Source organism: Astyanax mexicanus, chromosome 17, assembly GCF_023375975.1.
Source record: "Astyanax mexicanus isolate ESR-SI-001 chromosome 17, AstMex3_surface, whole genome shotgun sequence".
NCBI lineage: Eukaryota > Metazoa > Chordata > Actinopteri > Characiformes > Acestrorhamphidae > Astyanax > Astyanax mexicanus.
This window is the reverse complement of record NC_064424.1, coordinates 5,415,172-5,440,747: the sequence shown is the minus strand read 5'-3', so window position 1 is coordinate 5,440,747 and position 25,576 is coordinate 5,415,172. Positions and strand designations below refer to the sequence as shown.

General features: G+C 37.2%; 1 protein-coding gene across 1 annotated transcript; it reads left to right on the top strand.

The window, feature by feature from the left end:
* The first annotated feature begins 936 nt into the window (after nucleotides 1-936).
* Nucleotides 937-18,030, top strand: ppm1nb (protein phosphatase, Mg2+/Mn2+ dependent, 1Nb (putative)). The gene is made up of 6 exons (XM_007250023.4): nucleotides 937-1,804; nucleotides 6,349-6,920; nucleotides 11,821-11,938; nucleotides 12,777-12,891; nucleotides 16,028-16,091; nucleotides 17,684-18,030. The coding sequence occupies exons 1-6, from the start codon at nucleotides 1,393-1,395 to the stop codon at nucleotides 17,708-17,710; spliced, it is 1,308 nt and encodes a 435-aa protein (XP_007250085.3). The 5' UTR covers nucleotides 937-1,392; the 3' UTR covers nucleotides 17,711-18,030.
* Nucleotides 18,031-25,576: the final 7,546 nt, after the last annotated feature.

The window sequence follows — 25,576 nt, the reverse complement described above, 5'->3', positions numbered from 1 at the left end:
AGTTTGTACTGTGATAATTCCTGTTGGGTCCTTTTCTAATGACCAGACCAGCCTATAGTTTAGTCTATCCTATTCACACTGATGATGTTAAGTTAAGTTATTGAAGGCACTGTTCACTGGCAGCCAATCTGAAAAGAGGTTATTTGCATATGTTATGTAAAAGAGTGCAACAAAAACTGTCCTGGGTCCCTTGCAATTTTGTGAGGAAAACCATAAACCAAATGCAAAACATAACCTGTATTTAAAACTGGATTGCTCTAAAAATATGTAAGTAAAATAAGTATATTTTACTTAAAAATGGCCACAATGAAAGTATTCGTATCAGTACAGCTGTGTAAACGTGTAAAAGTGTCCTTATAATGGTTGTGTTAGCTGTTTTTTTTTTTTTTTGCTAACATCAGTCCGCTCACATGTGCCACATGGATAAAAATAGCTCTTTATGTAATTCGGCGGTTATGAATACATTTGTTTATTTACATAATCTTCTAATCTGTCTGAATGAGCTCAGGCTGGACAATCTCCAGTTCATATTTAAATGCATCATTCATAAATTGTGCTTGGGGCGAGCCGAGTTCTGGCTCAGATGCCTCCCAGAAGCTGAGATGCCTTCTTCAGGCTTTAATGCATTTAATGTCTTAATTTGCTCTTTTTTTGATAATCTCAGTCATTTCTGATGGTGGCCGCTGGGTCGTGTGAAGTCATCAAATGCTCATCTTAATGGAGAGAGAGTTCAAAAGGAGGAGCAATGATAGAGAGAGAAAAGAAAGAAAGAGAGAGAGAAAGAATGAGCATTAGAGAGAGAGAGAGAGCCAGTGAGAGTGAGATGGAGGGATTGTGCATGGTTGTGTAAAACAAGGAGGAAGGAGGGGAGCAGACTGCAAGGGGATTGGAGTACAGAAATAGCTCAGCCAATCGGAGGGATGACAGGAAAATAGCAGGTTCAGAGAGATAGCCTGGAAGAGAGGGAGAGGGAGTAGCAGTGAGAGGCAGAACAGGAAGAAGATGGCACTGGAGCTATTTGAGCAGAAGAGGAAAGACTGTAGGTAGGTTAGAACTGATAGAACTGATAGAACAGATAGAATAGACAGAACACACATCCAGGGATGGGTAGAATAGAAGGAGATAGTATCTGTCTTCCTGGATTTGATGATCTGCTGATGCTCAGTGAAGAAAAGGAGGACCTGTCTCTGAAGGCATCATGGTCTGAAGGCTTCTGAGCAGATCAGCAGCAAGGCTGCACACAGCCAAAGCAGAGGAGGCAGAGGAACTAAAGCCTATTGAAGGGTGGAGGCTGAGAGATAGAGAGAAAGAAAGAGAGAGAAAAAGATAGAAAAGAAAAAAGAGAGAGATAAAGAGGGGATTCATTAAAAACGAAAGATCTCAAGTGGCATCATGAGAACTTCCAGGAAAGGGGCCGTGGAAATGCCTGCTTTTGTTCGTCAGCTGGTCAAAGAGACCGAGAAACGGGTCACCTCCTTTTTTAAAGGGGGCCGAGGAGGAGGCGGGGGCGAGCTGGCCGAGGGGGAGGATGGGGCGGAGGAGGAGGGGGTCATCCCCAGCCCTTACCTGGACCGCCCCGTGCTGGACAAGTACATGGAGGAGGGCTGCGCCTCCTGGGGCCTCACCTACGCCCTGGCCAGCATGCAAGGCTGGAGGGCCCACATGGAGGACTTCCACAACTGCTTCCCCCAGCTGGGTGGGGAGTTGTCCCACTGGGGCTTCTTCGCCGTTTACGATGGGCATGCCGGGAGCACGGTGGCCCAGCACTGCTCAAGGAACCTGCTGGACCACATACTGGGCACAGGTGAGATGTCACCCTTTTTTTAGGCCAATAGGAATGGGCCATTTGTCCCCAGTACACTGTAAAAAATAAAACATTGGCTAAACCTAAAAAAATTGAAGTAATCATCACTAAATATTTTCCATTGACTCAATATAAAAAAAATATTTGATTCAACCTGATTATTTTTACGCCGTGCAAGCTATTCTTTTGAATTGTCCCAAATAAAAAAAATATCTATTGTCTTTATTTATGTAATATAAATAGTCAGTTTGGTTTAATGCAAAAACTTGACCTCAATGCAACTACTTTTACATATTAAAGCAACTGATTATTTTACATTGTTTGTTCACACAACAAAAAAATAATTAACTCAATAGTTTTTTTTAAAGTTCTGTGGACTTAAATAATTTAGTTTATATATATATATATATATATATATATATATATATATATATATATATATATATATATACATAAATACATATATACACACACACAGGTATTCTCAAAATATTTAGTATATTATTATTATTATTTAACTGCCAGTAATGACAGTATAATACTGGAGCAGTATATGAGTGAACTCTGTAGCTCCAAACCAGCATACTGTGATCACTAGAAACACAGAATAAAGTTAATGTGCTTTTACAGCTCTACAACACTGAGGCCTGCCAATCAACAGGTATATTAATCTAATGCACGACTAGGATCAGGTACCTTTGGGCAACAGACAACACAAAGATGGGAGAGGCCACACCCAATATGCAAATATATGGTGCCAGGGGCCTATAGGAAAGGTGCATGAACCAACACTACAGAAATAGCAGTCACATGTAGTGACTAAAAGTTGGTTCAAATCACATTTTTTCATTGGTTTAACAAACATTTTTAAGTTTTCAGGTTAAAGTTCTCTGAACTCATTTAATTGAGTTGTACTGGCCCGTAAGTTCACTCAATTTAATAATATTAATTCACCTGACTAAAACACAGAATCACTTTTTAGAGTGTAGATGATAAAGAGCCTCTGTGGTATACTTATTCTGAAATATGACAATGCCCAAAAGTTATTATAACTTGGCCTGATCCAGGCCTGGTCTCAGGAAATCTTGTCTAAATCTTGAATCTCATTAGTGTTTAAAAAAAATATTCTTTTAACAATCCCCAATTTAAGACTCAAGACTTAAGAGACCACCTCAGTTTCTGAATCAGTTTCTCTGATTTTGCTATTTATAGGTTTATGTTTGAGTAAAATTAACATTGTTGTTTTATTCTATAAACTACAGACAACATTTCTCCCAAATTTAGAGCATTTATTTGCAGAAATGAGAAATAGCTAAAATAACAGAAAGTCAGAAAAATGCAGAGCTTTCAGACCTCAAATAATGCAAAGAAAACAAGTTCATATTCATGAAGTTTTAAGAGATCAGAAATCAATATTTGATAGAATAACCCTAGTTTTTAATCACAGTTTTCATGCATCTTGGCATCATTTCCTCCTCCACCAGTCTTACACACTGCTTGTGGATAACTTTATGCTGCTTTACTCCTGGTGCAAAAATTCAAGCAGTTCAGTTTGGTGGTTTGATGGCTTGTGATCATCCATCTTCCTCTTGATTATATTCAAGAGGTTTTCAATATGGTTAAATACAAAATGCTGTGGAGCAACAAACTACCCCAAATGCTGGTTTAATGATTTGGGGAGTCATACAACAGTCAGTAACTCCTAGTAGTGATACGAGGGACACTTACAGCTCAGTGATATTTGCAGGACATCCTGTGGCCACATGTCTTGCCTTTCATGGCAGGGCTTCTTCCAACTGGCCTTTTTCAGCAGGATAATGCTCACGCACTCACAGCAAGAGTTTCCAAGGAATGTCATCAGCAGATTGCAATACTTTCTTGCCAGTCAAGCATTCATGGCACCAACTGGATTGCCAGCTTTGGCAGCCTATGATTGTTGAGCAGGATTCACAACAGGTACAGTAGATTATTATTTGTATATATGCAGTTGAGCTGCAGTACAGTACAAATAAAAATCCTTGCCCTGTTTGCCCTGTCCATGACCTTCTCAGACCACCTTAGCCTCTTGATCTTGAATAATCCTTGTCTTGGCCTTACAAAGGTAGTCTTGACCACCACAGACCACTAATAATTCTCCAAGAAAACTTATTTTTTTTTAAAGACCACAAGTTAAGAGCATAATCCTTTTGACTCTAGTGCTGAAAATGAATATCAGCAGGTCTGCAGAAGTGCACAAAGCACATTTATATGAGTGACATTATCAGCCGGTAATGCACTGTTACTGAAGCTCTACAAGTATTACTCTGCCACATACATGTAACCTAGCAGCGCTTACAAGCCAAATACAAACCAATTGCAATGTCATTAAACACCACTGGGAGCTGCTGGATCCCATAGGCACAGTGAAGAAATGCCATGTCTCCAATAGGCGGCGCAGACAAAGACACGGCCCACAAATAAATAAGCACAGTGATTTGAAAATACGCATTATTATACACATTATCAGCCACTGATATCAGCTTTAGAGTTGTTATTGTTAAAATAAAAGCTGAACTGTTTATATTTTCCAGTTAAAGGGGCTTGACCACAGACCTTCTTTTTAAAGACCACAAGTTAAAAGCATAATCCTTTTGACTCTAGTGTGAAAATGAAGAAAATATCAGCAGGTCTGCTGTAGTGCATAAAGCACAGTTATAGTAAATTACTACATACAAGGGAGAAGAATGTCACCCAGTTTGATAAACTGTATGAGTTCAAGTATTTGTAATTTTCCTTCTGACAAAATGTTGAGCTTACAAATGTAGACCAGCACCAAAGCTTTATTACTACACCTGCTGCTGCCTTTATTCATTCAAGTAAGAGTTTCTGAATCAGCTGAACTCGGTTTACCTGCACACATTTAAGGATTTGTGGATTCTTTCTGAGATAATCTGAAGCATCCAAAACCCCAGCAACACTACAATAGTTTAAAAGTCAACCTACGATGCAGATATGGTGCCTAATCTATAAACAAGTTAACAAATTTGGCTTTACATTAAGGTAATAGATTTGTTTGTAATGGAAATACATAACTGAACCGATGCATTATGAAAGAAAAAGGTTGAGTGTAAATCATGTCGACAGAAACAGTGATGGATATAAATACAGATCAAGCAGGATGTAAACCACCCTCTCAGCACAATAATAGGCCTATTGTGCACAAAGACAGACCAATCAGGATGTAAATCACACCCACACAGTTCACTGATAGGGCTACCGATCACAAATGCTGACCAGACAGGATGTAAATCACACCCACATATCTTACTGATGGAGCTACTGATGACAAAGACCAATCAGTAGGAAAATTGCATTTACATGAATCACTAATAAGTCTGCTTAGCATAAAATGATTGGCAGACCAATTAGGAAATTCTCTATTTTCTCACAGCTTTCTACATCTGTCAATAACTCAAAGTATCTTGATCGCTCTCAACAATCTCCTATAAGCAATCTCCTGATTTGTAAGATATTGTATATAATTCATAAGTGTCAGGGAGCTGCTTTCAATCTGTGGGAAAATCCTACTTTGCAGCATTTACATCCCGCTAGCACTGCGGTTAGCGGCTAATGCTAATATCCAGTCTTAGTGCTGGAGAAACTTCAAAGAAAACTCACTCTTACACAAAATATAGAGAATCTAAGCTTACTGTGAATAAAAAGAAGTGCTTTACTCACCCAAATAAATGGTTCTCAGAAGAAAATCTATGTAGATTAATTTTTAGAATTAAAGTTGTTCCCCCAGCTTCCCCATTAGAAAGGAAACATGGCAACACCCTCGCTCACTTCGATGTAGGCATCCTTACTAGTGTCACTTAATGCTTCTTATAATCCAGTGCACCTTATATTCCAAAAAGTACAGTAATTTCTACAGTGTGTTTTTTGTTTCAATTTAGAAAGGTTTTTGTCCAGTAGAATAAAAAACTTTTTTTTTTGCAGTAAAATAACTTTTTTACATTCTGAAAATTTGAGGGTTTTGAAATGACCTACAGGACACTTGGACAAGCTGCATGTTTTCTCTCTACTCCACTTAATTCCAGATTCCACACAGTAATTCCAGATCAGTAACAGGAATCAACCTAAATTCTGCAGGTTTAAAAATAGATGTAAAAACTAGACAAACATAACAAAACTAAAGGTTTGGAGAACAAGAACTGTTTGATTTGTATTCAGGAAAAAATATTGATTTTTAAAATGAAGTTCAGGAAAGAGACAAGTTTACGATATATTTTGACATTAGCAGATTTACTTGACTATTTTTTTATATTTTCCTATACAATTACAATTATGCTTTTCAGTAATGTTCCTTATCAAACATAACAGCTTTTTCTGTAATGCTTGTATAGAAATCTTAGAGATTAAGTGGTGTAATATCAGGCAGACAATTGACAAAAATCCTGGCCTGTAAAGAACCATACACCGAAATGCTGCTGAAGTTGCTTGTTGGCATTTTTATTAGTATGAATAAAATAAACCCTCTTTATGTGATTGATATGTTCTCTCAGGAAAGATCCGGGCAGATGAAGATGTGGAGCAAGTGAACGAGGGCATTAAGGAGGGTTTCTTCCTCATGGACAAGCACCTTCATGCCATGGCCTGTCGTGAGGGCTGGGAGCGAGGGGGCACTACCGTGGTTTCCACAGTGATCACCCCCCATCACATCTACTTTGTGAACTGCGGAGACTCGAGGGCCGTGCTGTGCCGTGGCGGGCGCGTGGCCTTCTCCACAGAGGACCACAAGCCCTTCTGCCCTGGAGAGAAGGAGCGTATCGAGAACGCGGGGGGCTCGGTCACTCTGCAGCGGGTCAACGGCTCCCTGGCTGTCTCCCGGGCTCTGGGGGACTTCAGCTATAAGGCGGCTGAGTGGCGGCCGGCCACCGAGCAGATGGTCTCGCCGGAGCCGGAGATCTGCACTGTGGAGCGCTCCCTGGCTGATGAGTTCGTAGTGCTGGCCTGTGACGGGGTGTGGGACACTGTCAGCAACGAGGAGCTCTGCGCATTCGTACGCAGCCGACTGCGAGTCTGCACTGACCTCAGAGACGTTTGCTCCCAGGTCATCGACCTGTGCCTCTATAAGGTAAGACACCAGCTAACTGTAAAGGACCATTATTAAGGTTTATACCACAGTTAGTTCCAACCCTGCGATGTGATTGGCTGAGAGGCGTTTTATAAGTGACATTATCAGCCGGTAATGCACTGTAACAGAAGCTCTTCAAGTATTACTCCGCCACATACAGGAAACTAGCAACGATGCAGCGCTTACAAACCAAATACAAACCAAATGCGATGTCATTATAAAACCACTGGGAGCTGTTTGTTCCCATAGAGGCACAGTGCACAAACGCTAAGCCATGTCTCTTCACACAAATAAATAAGCCCAGCGATTCAAAAATATTCATTATTACACACATTATCAGCCACCAATATCAGGTAAAGAGTTGTAATTATTGAAATAAAAGCTTAAGTGTATATTTTTACCAGTTAATATGGGGTATTTTAAGTTAAATGTAAGGTGGACTCGTGCCTACGACCGCATCACAGCAGTGCCAATATTACACTTTATAGCACGAACCTTGAGTGTATTATTGCTCAATTATATATATATATATTTTTGTAACTCATAACAAGATCAGGATGTACATTTGTTTGGTTTGTATTCTATAAAAGTGGGTCACGGTAGAATAACCTTGAGAAAATGTGGGTCCCGGGCTGAGACCAGTTGAGAACCCCTGGTATAGACAGCAACATGCAAACAGTGTTTTCTGCTGAACAGGTAATCACTGAGCTTCAGCAAGGTTAACTAACCACAACCACGTTATGCCCAAAACAAACCAATGATTAATTTAAATAAATATTACATACTGTTCCTGTCAGTACAATAGCACAGACACACTGATGCCCTAAATTAAGCTGTGCAGTTGATGGCTGGCCTATAGTTTGCTAAAATGGGGCCCAATGTCTTCAATAAGTGCGACCATAGTGAACAGAGATATCTGTACACTTGGCAGACAGTGTCCTCTACAAGCATATTGAGCTATCTAACTATGTTGAATTTGCACAAGTTTAAAAAGATTTATTCGCCTGCATTCACATGTTGCTTAAGACAGCAGCTTAAAACAAAAGCTTTTACTCAAACCAACAATTTATTTTAGGTTATTCATTTTTTACTGAACCATAATCAGAGTAAAACAGTTAAAAGGGAAGAAAAGCTTTGAGAGATCAGGTAATATTGATTTGCTTACAAGGGAGACTGTTAATTAGATCCGTGCCACTTAGTGCAGGGATGTGCACAACCAGGATTACCCAATCAATTCTTTGAACCAATAACCTCCTATACATACTGTTTTCTGTAAAAACAGACAAAATAGCTATGGAACTCACTTTTATTCAGTGGTATAAAGTGTTAAAGAAACAATTTTTAAAAGATACAAGTACAATATGTTTTCCAGATACCAGTAAGTTATAAAATGTAGAAAATCACTCAAACAAGAGTATTTGGGGTTACGATTAGAAGAGCATCTCTTACTACTGCAAAGTAATGCTCTATCTGAAAAATCACATTTTGAAGGGTAATGTAGCCCCAACACTTCCCCTAACCTACCCCTCCAGCCTAGCAAGAATCAGACACCCCACCCCTAGATGTATATGTGCAAAATAGATAAGTAGGGCTAAGTGGTAGGGCCAAGGGGTGAAATGGGATTAGAATTTAGATCGGGCCCAAAAAATCCAGCCCGACCCGACCTGAGCCCATGCACGTTCTGCCCCAGCCCTACCTGAGCCGTCACATAAACTGAGCCTGAGCCAGAATTTAACACGTCATTTTTTTTGTAATTAGAGCGTTAAAAAAGAGCTTTTCAAAATAATTTTCGGGCTGTTCATATAAAGCAAATCTGTTCAAAATGATATTCATTAACATTGCAACACTGAAGAAGCATAGACCTGTTATTTATAAAAAACCTTTATGAAGAAATGATTTTCCCGTCTACTCTAATATAGTTAACAATGTCTAAGAATATAAAACACTTTGTAAACAAACTATTTTTTAAACATATAGCCTTTAGGAAAATACAAATATAATGTAATTTTTTTTTGCAACTTTCTTTCAAGCACAGTTTGATTTATTACTTGACTATATTGTAGTGCTGTCAATGTTAAAGCGTTAACGCACGCAGTTAATTTGGTTAATTAAGGCACCAAGTTTGACCCCTACTTCCGCCGTAATCTGCCCCGCCCCCTGAACGATTGAACGGTGCGCTCGCGCATGCACACACACAGAGACCTGGGCTTTCCTGCCCTGCTCCTCATCTCTGAGATTTTTATACTCATCAAATTAAGTTTAAATTCGAAATCCTCACAACCAAGCTGAGACATTTACAATCCTATTTATCATGCATTCTTTATTCCAGCACCCTACGTGGATTTTATCTCACTTCACACATACAAGTATATACTATTATTTTAATTAACACCACTAATATACATACAATTGCATTTTACATTTCTTACATTCATTCTTTTATTTACATATCCACTATAAAAATTTGTGTCTGAAGAAAAACAAATGCGATTAATCGCAGTTAATCACAGGATTTTGTTGTTATTAATCGGAATACATTTTTAATCGATTGACACTACTATATTGTGATTATCACGCCATAGCTTCATATAAAATAAAAATAGCATTAAGAATCTAATCTCTAAATGGGATTGGGCCCAAATACCAAAAAATATTTTTTTCCTTTCATCTGCAACTTTTAAGTTAAGGGTAAATTGTAAATATTTGGTTTTATATCTGCTGAAATGAACACTGGCTGGCAGAGCGCTAAGAGCATGTTACTCAACAAGTGACTCTCAGCCGTTTAACTCTGAATTAAAAGGCCGATAATGACGACGCCTCTCTCTAAATAATGTACGACTCCCACGAGGCTTCTGTTTCACACTCCAGGACTGGCACTAAAGAGCCTGTGATGTGGGACTTCGCTAAAGGATACATTTAGAAACCTGAAGATTCACCACCATCACTGTGTTCGTTCCTTGTTTTCTGGAACAAATGTTTTTAGAACACCACGGGAGTCTGGAGACACACACACACACACACACACACATGCGTACATCCTCCTCTCGAGTCCTGGGGCGGCAGACTTCGTCTCGGGCTGGCTTCAGCTGGGCTGTTATGTAAGACAGAGGCTGACTGACTGGCTGTGAGAGGCTTTAGAGGGGAGATGTGCGCTGACCTGAAAATGTCAGTGTCTTGCTCTGCTCAGTAAGCCTCATTTTATCATGACAGCAGCACTGACTCAAAGCAATTCAGCACTCAACCTCTAAGCTTCAGACACTGACTGCGACATTCAGCAGAGCTCAGCTCTGGAGAACATGCCCGGCAGCTACAGGGGTTGAATCTGGTGATCTGGGCCCGAGGCCTACACGTGAGACCCAATCTAATTAATCATTACAGAGGTGGTAACCTACCACCGTCCTCCTGGCCAGGCGAGGGGATAATGGTATCACAGCACTGTGCGGGCTGCGTGGGTTCAAAAATAACACACTGCTCAGCATAATGACGTAATCCTAATGCCAAACACTAAGCCTGATGCACATAAGCTGTCACATCTTGTAAAGAGCTGCTTTGTAAACATACAGGCCTGCGTGTTTTACAAGATAAAGACCTTTTAATGAACGTAGGGCTTCATATTAGAGCTTAGATCGGGCCCAAAAAAAAAAATCAGCTTGAGCTAGACCCAACCCACCCCGTAAACTGTCATTATGAGCCCGATTTAAACCAGATTTTTATTTTCAGTAAGTTGAGCATTAAAACTGAGCTTTTCAGGCTGTTTGAATGAGGTGGGGTCTACATACTTTTTGGAAATACCTTAGCTATCAATCAGAAACACTATAGTAATTTGACTTCTTTTACGCCAATATTGACCTTTACACCAATATAATTAATCCAGTAACAAAAAAGAATGCATTTTCTTTCATTAATATCTACAGACCACCAGGGCCATATTTAGATATTTTAAAATAATTTTGTGATTTTGTCACATATTTATCAGTATGTAGTGATAAAGTGATAAAGTGAAAAAGTTTGAAAAGGAATTCACATCAATTTTAGACTCAGTCGTTACTGTAATCAAACTCTGAATCTAGTTTTGACCCTGGGTGTTAATATTCATTCATTAGCTTATTTCATTTAAGCTACATCTTAGTCATAATATACGTACATCCCCCAGATACTCTATAAAACGTTTATATTAACACTCTTTACAGCCTGTGCTGTATGTGATGTATTTTGGTAGTATGTTTAATATAAATGTGGATGTGATATTTTACATCTACGTATGTTACGTCAATACTGCTGCATCTACTGTCATAAAACATCATGTTATGAGTACTGACATAAGCTGTTCATCGTTTTATTAATCTATTCAGAGTTCATACACTTTTTAACCAATACATTTCCATGATTTTTTCATGACTTTTTCATGCCTTCAAGCCAAATTGTTTTTACAACAATACGATTTTTAACACATCAGTGCAGACGTGGACAATAGAACCAAAAATCAACTAAATCTATAATCAAAATTGATAACAGTAGGTCTAAAATGAATCTGATAAAATGTTGTTGACACACAATCTTCAATAATAAAATGTGTGTCAGATACTGAGAGCTACATTGTTTAGGGTTAAATTACTAAATTAACTCTAAGGTGATGTATTTATTAGCTCCAAATAGATTTTCTCCATTGATAAACTAAAATACAAAATTTCTAAAACTTTCTGGGTATTTTTTATTTTTCCAAAACTTATCCAGGCCTGGAAATTGCTATTTTCAAATTCCTTGACTTTTACAGGTTTTTCATGACCGTACGAACCCTGTGTATTATTCAGTGCTTATAAATGTGCCGAGAAGCCCTTATGTATTTGCCCTTTATATAAAGTGTTACCCATAATTCTAATTACCTGTATTTCTTTTCCAGGGAAGTCTGGATAATATCAGCATCATTCTGGTGTGCTTCCCTGGCGCTCCGCAGCTATCACCTGAGGCTCTGCACCAAGAAGCAGAGTTGGAGGATTTCCTGGAGTGTAAAGTTGCAGGTGTGTAAAAATAGTATTTATAATCTTTGTTTACAGCACTAACCTCCATACAGACCTGACACGAACTTTACTCATTAATCACAGCTTTCAATCGCTTTAGTCATTCCATTCTATGTATACATAGTCCTTGGTTTCATTGTCCCTTGTCGGTTCTAACTGATGTTTTCACATCAGTTAGGTTGTTGTTCCTTGTCTCAGTTATTATTATTTTTTTTTAGTTAGTTGTGTTTGTTTATTCATCCTGTTTTTGTGTTTATTTCTTTGGTTTATTTCTGTTTAATTAAATTATATGTTATATATTACTTACAATTAGTGGTGGGTTTTGCCACTGATCTTAATCCAAATTCAATTCTTGCTTTAAATCAAGAACAGGCACTGGAAAACAACTTAAAACTGTGTTTAATGTAGTAGTTTGATAAACACAGGCAGCAGTGAGTGAAAATACAGTAGAAACTTACTTACATTTGTACAGAAACTCCCCTGCAGTGCAGAATCCCTCACGCTCCACTCAGAGAGGAAAAGTATGGTCTCGTGAGATAAAACGCGACGTTAGAACTGTTATACATATACAGAGAAAATGGCCTAATTCTAAAGATTGATTCGGGTTTATAGGAATCAATATTGGATCATTTAAATAAAGACCGATTTCAATAAAAAAAAACCTGCACACCCAGACATTCTGTGTTTTACATTAAAGAAAAGCATATTTTTTTAATCGTGCATCTTAATCAAATATTTTTTTTTCTGTGTTATCACTCAAACAGAAGCTTTATTTTTAAGACTGTAGTTTTGTTTCATTAATAAAAAACAACCTATGTATGCTTTCTTTGTTGAACAGAGATATTTGAGGAGCTGAGTGGAAGAGGAGATGAGCCTGATCTGCTGTCAGTTCTTACCGTTCTGGCTTCCACAGTCATACCTGGACTTCCACCAGGGGGAGGCCTTCAAAGCAAGTGAGTCTGTGTGCTGTCAGTCAGTGCTGGACCTCCACCTATAACTGTGGTTGACTCTGGTGTAAAATGGACTTTTGTTGTAGTAAAACATAATAAAAAGTTCTTATCTTTCATGAATAGCACACCTCCGTTCTCCCACAGCGTTCAGAGATCCAGAAATTTTAAGTTTATCCAAACACCCTTCAGACTGGGTGACACGGAACATAATTTGCCCTGATATAACTTTTTAAGTTATTAATGCCTCGTTTTAAATGTCAGGGCTCTCCGGATTCTAGCAAGGAGGTGTGGAGCTACTTTGAGCTGGATAACGGTGGAAAAAGCGATTTATCAGGGCAAATTATGCCCCGTATCACCCAGTCTGAAGGGTTTCTGGATCTTGGAACGCTGTGGGAGAACGGAGGTGTGCTATTCATAAAAGTTAAGAACTTTTTATCATGTTTTACAACAACAAAAAGCCCATTTTACACCAGAGTTCTCCTTTAATGTGAAGCTGAAGGATGGGAAAATGCGCCGCATCAGATTAAAGGCTGGATCTGGCGGTGCATGTGCTGTACGTGGAAGTACAAATTATGGTGGATCTGTTACAGTGGGTGGGTCGCCGCCGCAGCGCATAATGAAGCTCTGGGTTTATAAAAAGCAGTGGAAGAGTGTTGATTGCGAAGCGTGCTGATGAGAGATTTCCTAATCAGTCACTGTGAGTTGCCTAGCAATGATGAATATACAGAAGCTATATTGAGGAACAATGTGCGCCATTCAACACAACATAATGAAGAAAAACACCACTTTGAAATAAGACTACCCTTATAAAGTGTTTATAAATGGTTTATAAAGGAAAACACTATAAACTGCTACTATGATCAGATAAAATTATAAAAAGATACAAAAAACATGGGTACAAAATAAGACATTCACTAAAAGGTACTCTATTATACCTCAATATAAGGTACAGCCCCAGCAAAACTCTTTGTACTCTTTTAGGTACAAATCTGTACTTACTCTTAGAATCTAAGAGGTTTTGAGGGCGGATTCCTACCTGAACATCCACACCAAGGTTGATTTGTTAGTAACATTGTATTCTGTACATTTTTTTTAATTAATTTATTTTTTGGCCAATTACCCAACCCACTTATCACTAGTGATGCTCCAACACCAGGAGGGTGAAGACTAAAACATGCCTCCTCTGATACATATGAAGTCAGACTCCGCCTCTTTTTGAACTGCTGCTGATGCAGCATTACAGAGTAGCATCACAGGAGGAAAGCGCAGTGACTCGGTTCTGATACATCAGCTCACAGACGCAGCCTTGTTCTGATCAACATCACCTTTTGGAGTGTTGAGGGGAAAGAACACCATCTACTGTACCCACCCAGAGAGAGCAAGACCAACTGTGCTCTCTCAGGGCTCTGACAGCTGATGGCAAACTGCATGAACGGGATTCGAACCAGCAATCTCTCGATCATAGTGGCAGCGCTTTACCCACTCGGACCACTCGGAGGCCAGTTTTCTGTATATTTAATTTGGTTAGTTTTCTCAGGTTTCACACTGCAGTTTAGTCACTGAGCGGACTAAAGGACAGATCCTGTTATCATCATCATCATCTACATGGGCTGAGTCTCTCTATACTTAATAATTGGTTTGTAGAATGCTATTTTATATATGTTAGATTTTAGCAAGTTAATTTGTTTTATCTAAGTCTAAATACAATTATTAATATTATAAGAATCTATAAGATGAATAATATAAGAATAAAAGAGGTCACAGATATAGATATATGTGAGACAAGAGACACAAGACAATAGTAGTCTATAAAATCTAACGAGTGCAAACAGTTCTTGTTCTTTAATGGTCAGTTTTGGGGGAATTAGTGGAGATATAGGAGGTGGGGCGGTTCAGGATGCTGACTATGTGTTTGCTGGAGGCAAAAGGGGCAGGGGGTTAAAAGCAGGCTAGTCCTATGAAAAGAACAAGATATGTAGGATGTAGGATCATTTTTTACATTTTGTAAATGACAGGCCACAATTGTCCTTTCTATTTATGTGCTGTGACTCCTTATTAATGTTTTATAAAGCATTTATAACCTAGTTATAACTCTTAATAAACTCATGGAGAACAGAGAAAATCATGGAGAACAGAGTGAAAATCTGTGAAAAGCCATTCTGAGAAATTTCCAAGCCCCCCATGAACACAGCAGCTGTTCTAGTGGCTCCACTAACGCCCCCCTCAGCTCAGGAGAGCAGCGTGCGCCCAAATATGTCCCCATTAAACAGCAGAACAAACAGTTCTCTCAGGTATACTGTCACTGGCACATAAACATATTATTTATTTCCTAATGTTGAAAGGAAGTCAGTCAATTTTATTTTAATATTTTTCCTAATTTGAAGCATTTCCATTGGTCCTTTTCTAATAAACATGTTTTTTTTGACAAATTATGTAAATTTGTCAAATTTGTCATACTGTATACAGTATATACATAGATAGATAGATAGATAGATAGATAGATAGATAGATAGATAGATAGATAGATAGATAGATAGATAGATAGATAGATAGATAGATAGATAGATAGGACAGAGAGAGAGATAGAGAGAGAGAATGAATGAAGAGACCCCTTCAGTTTCTGATTTTGCTATTTATAGGTGTATGTTTGCGTAAAATGAACATTGTTGTTTTATTCAATATAAAAATATTGTAATTTAGAGCATTTATATATAGAGAGAGCATTTATATATATATATATATATATATATATTGGAATCTGGCAGTTGTTCTTTATATTTTTTGGGAGAAATGCTGTCAGTAGTTTATAGGCTAAAATAGCTACATTAAATTTACTCAAACATATACCTATAAATAATAAAATCAGAAAAACTGATAATTTTGAAGTGGTTTCTTATTCTTTTCCATTTTTCCCTTACTGTATGTGCAGTAAATGTAAACTTACAAACTGCAACATAGTACAAATGCATATGACATTAAGGCCTGGTTTCAATCACACAGATTAAGCCTAGATTAAAACTAATTGTTATATCAATGATTTAACATTAATAAACATTTATAGCCTCAGATTTACTTTAATCCTGGTCCAGAAAACTGGTTCTAAATTCTTGACCTAACTTTTAAATTCTGAATTTTGCAGGCGGAACTGTATCATCTCAGCTTACTACCAGCAAAAAGAGGCACGGAAATCTAGATTATCCCAGGTAACTTTGTCTCTGTTTCTCATTCCACATATTTCTAAGCAAAATATTAGTTTACTATAAATATGTATTGCATTATTATTGTACTGTAATAGTCCTGTAAAATTACAGTCATTCACTGGCAGCAGTTTTAAAGCAGTTACTTTATTGCCATTAAAGCAGCATCTAAACAGCTGCTAGCTTTAAATCAATGAATTTGGGGTAATACTTTGCACTCACTTTATTTAGGTAGAGTTTACTCCATATTGTGAGTGAATAGTAGCTAGATTAAGATCATTTAGATGCTGTTTTAGCACAGCGTGAAGTCACATTTCTCTGTAAAAAATATAGTAACTTGCTCTTATGACCTACAACACGTTTTTTAAGACAATTTATACTTTTACATAAAATATAATGGAGTATAGCCTTGGTGGGCAAGACTATAAACTGATGATAAGAGAGGTTTGGGGACACACCCATAGTGCAAATAAATTATGCCAGCAGAATCCAATAATAAAATGGCCTTTTTTCTGTGAAGTCCTAAAACGTGTTGAAATATACTTGGAAAAAATATATATAAAAGACAAGGAAGCTGATTTCACAGCATCCATTGCTAATTGCAGTTAATTACTTAATTAAATAATTGCAGTTAATTTACATCAGTGTAAACTGTTCTGTATTTGATTGAAACAGTAATTTACTGTTGACATTTCTTTGCAAATCTATAGTAATTGGTTGATTGGTAACACTCTACAATAAGGGAACATTTACCCTTTCAAACCTGAGTTATGTTCCAGTGATGGAAAAATATAAAACTGCAGTTTTCTACCTGTAATGCACACAAAAGAAGAAACTTATACCATAATATAAAATCCAGTTAAATGTAATAAACAAAAATATTTAATTGTTTTTTTCTCAATGTGCATTGTATTGATATTGAGCTTTTTATGTCACAAACCATTCCTACACAGTAAAATAAACATGATTAAAGTGTCTGAATCACATTAAAAACTAGTAAAAATGAGCTTTATTTTGCCTCGTTGGCTTTAGATTCCTGCTATGCTCTAAAGCCTGAGCTGCCTTTTTTTTCCCTATTGAAGTGGACGAGGGCTAAGCTACTGTTTTATTGTCTTAAAAACTTGCTCATTGGCTGGTTTATGCTCTAATCTGATGGATAACAGTTAATCTCGACCAGTGTTATGTGCAACACAACATTAAAAAAAGAAAATATGTGATGTCCATTGTAATGGATGCAGGGTCTGAAAGGGTTCATTTACAGTACTTACGAAGAAATTAATTATTAATTGGCACTAATTGCGACGTTATTATTTATTACAACATTTTTAAGCATTACAAGTTAGTAATATTTAATATATTGTGAATAAATTAGCATAAATTAGAAGGAGACATTACTTAACCATTTAACAGTGTTTATTACTGTCCTAACTACTATTAATAGTGATGTTTACTGTAAAGTGTTACCCAACAATTTGATATTAATATTAATGTGTTAATATTAGTGTATTAATATGATTTTGTGCAGAGATGCCCAATGTTTTATTGTGAATAATAATTAATAAGTAATCATACTGGGGTTTTTTTTTGTATTGTTACAGGAACTGGGTTCTGCAGATTCCACTTAGGATTTATCCTCTAAATTCGAAGTAACATGGGCTCCTGCTGACATCCTGGAATAAAGATATTATTCCATAAAATTCAACATGCCAGAAATAAGAAGTATGAAAGTGTATTGTCCAGCAGGGGGCATCATTCTCACATCCTGCTTTCTTTCTATTGATCTCTTATGGGAGAGATTATAAGAATAGTACATTTTTGGTGTGTTTTTGTGAAATACACGCTTCTACAGTAAAATACAGTTCAGAGAGATTACCTTCCTACCCTTTTAATATTTCTAAGGTGGTTAATTTAATTATCTCCATGTGTAAATATATATATATATATATATATATATATATATATATATATATATATATATATATATATATATATATATATATCATCATATATGTTTATAGATAGAAAGGTATCTGCTAGGTGTAAACCAAAATCTATAGATACTAATTTATAAATATAAGGTATTAATTTGCATTCATTTTATTTGGGTAGAGTTTACCCTTTAGTGTAAGTAAATGTATGTACAGTAAAATTGAATATCATTTTCCATTATATGGGAGGTAATTCATTGCTGTTCTAAAGCAGCATAAATTCACACTTTGCAGTAAAAATGGTATTATGCGACACTAGTAAGGAACAGGGGCATCACCATGTTTTCCTTCTAATTCAGCAGGTTAATCTACACATATTTCTCTCCTGAAAACTGTTTATTTGAGTGAGTAAAGTGCCTCCGTTTATTTACAGTAAGCTTAGATTTCCAGATTTCCGCTAAGACTGGGTGCAGCAGCATTAGCATTAGCAGCTAACCGCTAACGCTATGCTGCCCGATAGTGTTCCGCGAAGCCAGGGCAATATTAGCTAGCGGTCCATCCACGTAGCTTGTTTTAACATGATAAAAACGCAGACTACAGTCCATTATACTCTCCTCTGAATGGCAAAAGAGCTAGCGCTATGCGCAGTTAGCGGGTAATGCTAATGCTGCTCCAGCAGTTTTAGCCGGGGTTAGCAGCAGGCTAAAGGCCGATAATACTTAAATCTGAACAGTGAAAGGGCTAGCGCTTAGCAGAGTTAGCGGCTAATGCTAATACTGCTCCTGCTGTGATTAGAATGTCAATTAACTAATATATTCTTTAAGTTAAACCAAATAGGAAAAATGTAAAATATATATCCCAGTTTCTGAATATTTAAATGTTTAAAAAACTATTCTAATGTTTTTTATGTAGTTTTGTTTAGTTTTTTATCTACCATAGTGATAGAATAAAACTCCAGACAGTGTTTACCTATATGTCCCTGCACTGCCCCTTTTGTACTGAACATTCAATTCAATTAACAATAATATTAATTATTATTATAACAACAACAATAAGCATAAGATAAATTATATTAGTAAAATACATTAAGATGCAATACGGTAAGATTACTCTCATAACTAACTGGCATAAAGGATGCATAAAAATTTAAAGAAATAATTTAATAACACATCTGTTATATCTGAGCTACTGTATTTCCCTGCTGTAAGTTAATGAACCATTTCTGATCATCATTGATTTCCACAATTTCCTTTTCAGTCCCAGAAAAACTTATATATAATATAATTAATATAAACTTATGAACTATAATCTACTACAGCTGGAATGACCTCTCACAAACTTCCACAGGGCATAGAGTAATATATAGATGTAATATTTAATAGTTAAATGATTTTATACTAGAATTTCGTTCAGTAATTGGGCATTTTTTTGTGTGTTTAAGCCCAAACTGTCCTGGATCCAGTTCTATGTCCTGTGGAGGCCTAGTTTTTTTGTTTTTTTAGAGCTGATTTAGATGCATGTATTTCACAAACTAAAGAAGTAAAGGAAAAACACTGAGCTGAGCTGTTCCTTTAGAAGGAGCATTTCTCTTCATTTGCTCTTCTTCCCAGCGCTTCTACAGCAATTATTGTATATTAAACAGCTCAATCTTTCTGGCATATTTGTAAAATTTTTTCCTGATTGAATATATTTGTCGTAAACAGAGCAACACTCAGGTAATGTGTAAAAACGTGACTTTATCAAGCCTTTGGAATTGTTAGAAAGATATATTGCAGTTAGAATTTTCTAGAAACAGGTTTTCTTAGTCGGTCTAAATAAGAGGAGAGCCAAACATTGATTTCTGATCGTCCACTGCTAGATTGTAAATGGTGAATGAAGATGAAGCACAGTCGTGCACAGCTCTGTGCACGAAAGCACTTTTTTTGAAGTCTCCAGACATGCAGGCCTACAGCGTGGATCGCTCCACTTCCTCAGACGTCTCCTTCTCCCGTGATCTGATGTTTGCATGATCTGTACTGTGTTGCCTTACTGACCTCTTTGAATCGACCAATAGATTAACAGTGTTAATATTGCCGACAGATTTCCTCATGTCTGTTCAATGAATGGAGTCATTATTGCATACTGTTGTGTGAAATGACCTTTGTGCATATTTTACACATCTCGTTGATTGACGACAGCTGTGTTAATTTAACGTTAACTGTAATAAAGTAATAAAACAGAGCGGCTGATACATGTGGTGTGCGTTTATTTGCAGCGGCCGTGTCAAAATACGGAGCATTCAGACACCGTTCAGCACGTGTCAAAGTCTAACAGGCCTAATAACTGCTCTAATCTAGTTTAAGGTCTATTCCAGGAGTTGTTTACATGTCTTTTTATAGCTTACAGTCAGAAACCACCCTTCTTTTAATTCATTTCCAGTCAAAACACTCAAAAAAAAAAATCAAGAGCAATTTAACAGAAAATTTAACAGAAGCCTCAATAAGTAGTTAGTGTGTAGTGTGTGAATAGCTGTTATCTGTTTGTAGTCTGTTTGTAGTCTGTTCTTTTCAGGAGGCTCACTTTATTCAGATTAAGTTTTAAGTCTGGACTCTGGGGTGATCAATCAATCAATCAATCAATTAATTGATTGTTTCAAGAACAGCAGCAGCTTCAGTAGTTTAGTTTGATGGATTCTGATAAATAAAGCTTGCTTGTCTTCTCAGTAAGAGTCTCTTGATCAGCTCTATATCCTTTTATGCCAGAGTCACACTACACAACTTACTGGGTCATCATGATTACACTGCACAATTGCTTGTGCTGAATTTGTCGTTGAGTTGTTAAGACTTTCACACTACATGATTAATTAATGACTTTTCACAGTGGGAAAATTAAACACACACAAGAACGATAGTGATGCCATGCCAGTGAATCTCTATAGAGGAGAATACGCACTTGAAGTGAGTCCAAATCTAAATGGGTTTATATGGAGCAATTGAATAAAATTGGAAAAATTTTGGGGGTTTTAAACTTGTTTCTAAACTCAGTTCTAAACCTTTTAAATGCTCTAGCTCTAGCTCACCAACCAATCAGCTCATAGGTTGTGGGTAGCCACTGCTCCTGACTCCCAGTCACCTACTGAGTCAGATATTTAGCATGCCAAATATTTGCAGGGGTTCTCCGACTGTTCTGAGATCTGTCAGCAGTGGCTTAGTCTCCATTTTGCGATCAATGAAAAACTGTTGGCGACTGAAAAACTGGGCTTAAATCGTTTAGTGTGAACCTGGAATTAGAACCACAGTGTTGATGTCAGTAAACAGAAGCCTCTATAAGTAATGTTTAGTGTGTGAATAGCGTTACCTGTTTTACAGCTTCTGTTCTTTTCAAAAGTCTCACTTTATACAGAAGACTAAGTTTTAGTTTTAGAGGTTTTAGTATTTTTTGCTTCCCATCAGCTCAGCCATCCTAAACACATTCAATGAAGTTGAGGTCTGGACTGTGGGGTGATCAATAAATTAATCAATCAATCAATCGATTGTTTCAAGAACAGCAGCAGCTTCAGCAGTTTAGTTTGATGGATTCTGATAAATAAAGCTTGCTTTTCTCAGTAAGAGCCTCTTGATCAGCTCCACATTATTTTATGCCAGATTCACACTAAAACAATTTACTGGGACTGAGGTCTTTCTGTGATCCCATTGGCTGTGGGTAGCAGCTGCTCTTGACTCCTAGTCGCTGACTGGGTTGGATATCTAGCATGCCAAATATTTGTCAGGCATCTGAGTGACTGAGTGAGTGATGATGAGTGATCCTCGATTTACCTTCGATTTGCGATCAATGAAAAACTGTTGGAGAGTGAAAAACTGGGCTAAAATCATGTAGTGTGAACCCATTTTTTCACTAATAATTGTATTTTTTCACTAATAAGTTTGTAGAAGCAGTCTTCAGCATGACTAGCTGCTGCTTTTACTATTATAATACAACTGGGGACACGAAAGTAATTGAAACAGCTGAATTTAATTATTTGAATGGGCGTGTTAATACTTTTGGCAGTATAGTGCATATAAAGGTATTTTTTTCTATTTGCTGGGGAACTGGTTTTAAACAGCACTACATGCAAAGATAAAATAAAAAATAAAGATCCTAAATGGGTTGGTAATAGAAAGATTACGCCTGAAGAGGGCAGCAGAATTCAATTCAGTACACTAGATTTAGTAAGAGTTGTGTATGTGATAACATCATTCTGTTGTTGTTGATGTTGTAAGAGTCTCCTGTAGGGACAGAACTGATTCAGTAAAATATTGCTAGTTCTTCAGCTTTAACGTTAAATAAAGCAAAGCTGTGGAAGCACACAGTTTGAAGAGGAAAAGGCAATTCAGCAGTTCAACAGTTCAGCAGTTTCAAACTGGCTTTATAGTGTGATATCTCTTCTACAATTAAACAGTATGATTATCCTGTAACCATTACAGTCATACACTGGAAGTTAAAGTGAGGATTCATCGTCAAATGTGCAAAGCAGCTATTTACAGTACAGTACAGTACAGTGTATTATCTATCTACATTATCTACATTCATCTTTATACAGTCTATCTACAGATACAGCGCATCTCTACAGGTCTTTGTTTGCGTAAGGATGAGTAATAATTTAATAATCACACACAATTTGTACATGTGCTCAGGCCAAAGGTATTTCCAACAGATACAGTTGCAAGAAAAAGTATGTAAATGTGCTTAAAAATTATTACATGTGTTCTGATCTTTATCTAAGTCACAACAATAGACAAACACTGTATTCTTAAACTAAAACCACGCAAACAATTATGTTATTAATTATGTTTGCATGGTTTTATTGAACACGAAATGTTAACATTTACAGTAAGGGGGGGTAAAAAGTATGTAAACCCCTAAGCTAATGACTTTTCTAAGAGCTAATTGGAGCCAGGATGTGATGAGATTGGATGTGTTGGTTAAAGCTGCCCTGCCCTAGGTGTGGGCAGATTGATTTAAAATATCGATAGTACCAATACTATCGATTGGTATTGGATATTGATAGATACTTGTGTGATAAGATTTTAATTTTATTTTTCAGTGTTATTGGTCATCCCAGTAGTTTAGCAGACTGTTTAATAAACTTTTTCAGACAGTCACATAGGGAATATATATTTAGCCAGTTAAAATAAAACTAAATGAACTAATTCACAGGATCTGAAAAATAGATATGCTACCTACATAAAGATTTGTCCTGTGTTGTATCATCAAAAACATTAATGATTAATTAAAAGAAAAACTTACAAAACAATATAATTATCATGAAAATTCCAGTTTTCATTCAAATTGGCATATTGATGATCCATTCACTTCATGAATTATAATATACAGTGCTCTCCCCTACACAAACGTAGATAGTAGTAGTAAAAAGTATCGGTATTGGTATCAGTATCGGCAATACTGGCCCTGTATTTACTTGGTATTGAATAGATACCAAATTTTGCAGTATTGCACAGCCCAAAACACACAAAAAACACACAAGTTTTGAGTTTGCTGTTCTTAAGAAGCATTGCTTGAGTTGCGTGAATCATGCCTCGCACAAAACAGCCCTTAAAAGACCAAGAATTGTTGACTTGCATGAGAGTGGAAAGGGTTACAAAAGTATCTCTAAAAGCCAGATTACAGGTCTACAAATGGAGAAAGTCTGTTGTTGTGACTTAGATGAAGATCTGAAAACGTTTAATGATCAATTTATGCAGAAATCCACGTAATCCTAATGGATTCACTGTTCACATACATTTTCTTGTAACTGTAATTCATACAAATTCTGATGTCAATCCCAGAGCTTCCAATAAACAGCAGGCATTGCAGTGAGCTGTCCATTGTTAAAAAACACACAATCCAGAAATCCAAAAATATTTGTATTCACTCCAGTTAATTTGTTTTTAGGGGAACACTTACTATCGCTGACAGCTGCTGTTAAATGATGTCGTATGGAAGTGCCGTTAAACGACTCTTGTCTGTCCCCTGCATGGTGCTTTTCAGACAGCGTGGCGTGGCAGCGGCTGCGCGGCTCTTGTAAATCAGCCGTTTTTCCTGAAGAGTCGCTGAAGGAGCTCTCCAGAGGTCCAGTCTGATTGCTCACCATATAAGCCAATCACTTCAGCTGCTCAAAGTGACTCCCAGATGAGCTGATACAATTGAAATGCCACAGCCTTCTGCATTTCCCAAGCAGATGTGAAACTTCAAATGCGATCTCCTCTACAGACGAGACCACCACCTTGCTCGTTTAACACCACCTGTCTCTGCGAAGCTGTATCCACGAGCTATTTTAATTAGGCAAAGCTTAAGTAAGAGATGCAGCTCACCTTTTAGGCGTGATCTACTCTGTAGTACACATCATATATATTCTAATAAACCTGTATATACTACTAATCTGTATCTGTTTGAACTCCCCAGACAAAGAATTTGCGTCGTGCATTCATTGATTTTCCAATATTTGATTGCATTGCTCATCCTCTTGCTTCAATATAGTAGGGTTGCAACTAATGATTATTTTGGTAGTCGACTAATCTGATGATTATTTTTTCGATTAGTCGATTAGTCAACGATTATTTCTGCCATGTTCTCCATCTCTGAAAACAATAGAAACAGCTGAACATGAGATTTTAAAGGCATTCAAATGTCCGAATGTTGTTTAAACGTGAAATGTACTGATATTTAGGATTTATTAAGTTGAGTATAAATTGTGTGAGTGAGCCATTTACCCATCTCCCATTGCGTTTCTGTTTCCAGCACTTTGTGTAATGATGGACTGCTACAAATTAACAATAAGTCGACAATGAAATTTGTAGTCGACAAATTTAATTAATCAACATTGTTGATTATATCGACTAATCGTTCCAGTGCCAATTCTGCCAGGTAGTGATTTAAACCTGTCGTTTGAGATCATCACAGATCCAGATCACATTCCAGGATGACAACTGTGGAGTGCACAAGTCCAAATTTGTGATCTAAAATGGACCAGAACCAGACATCCCACTTCTCCAGCAACCTGCGGGATTCTCCCACATATATTGAGGCACCCTGATGCCCACAAATCATATACAGTACAATATCCCAGAAATCAGGACATTGTAAATTAGGCTTGATTGCACACTTTTTGGAAGAGCGTCCTGATTGGTCTCTCCTAGTACTCAGCAGATCAATCACTCTTTAGGTGCTCTTTATAAGTGGGATTTACATACTGATTGGCCTGTATTTGTGTTGAGTGAGGAGTGTGACATAAAGTGTATCCTGATTTGTCACTGCTTGTGCTCAGTAGATCTTTGCACTCAACCTCTTTCTTTCATAGTGCATCAGTTCAGTTTGGTTTTGTAAAGACTATAAGACATGTTAAGCTAAGTTTGCAGTTGTCATTCTTACACTGGTATAGTTATATATGTTAAGTATACGAGCTGCTAGGGCTCCGAGTGGTCCAGCAGACTAAGCCGCTGCCACTATGATCAGAAGATTGCTGATTTGAATCCTGTTTATGCAGCTTGCCATCAGCTACCAGAGCCCCGAGAGAGCACAATTGGCCTGGTTTTCTTTGGAAGGGTA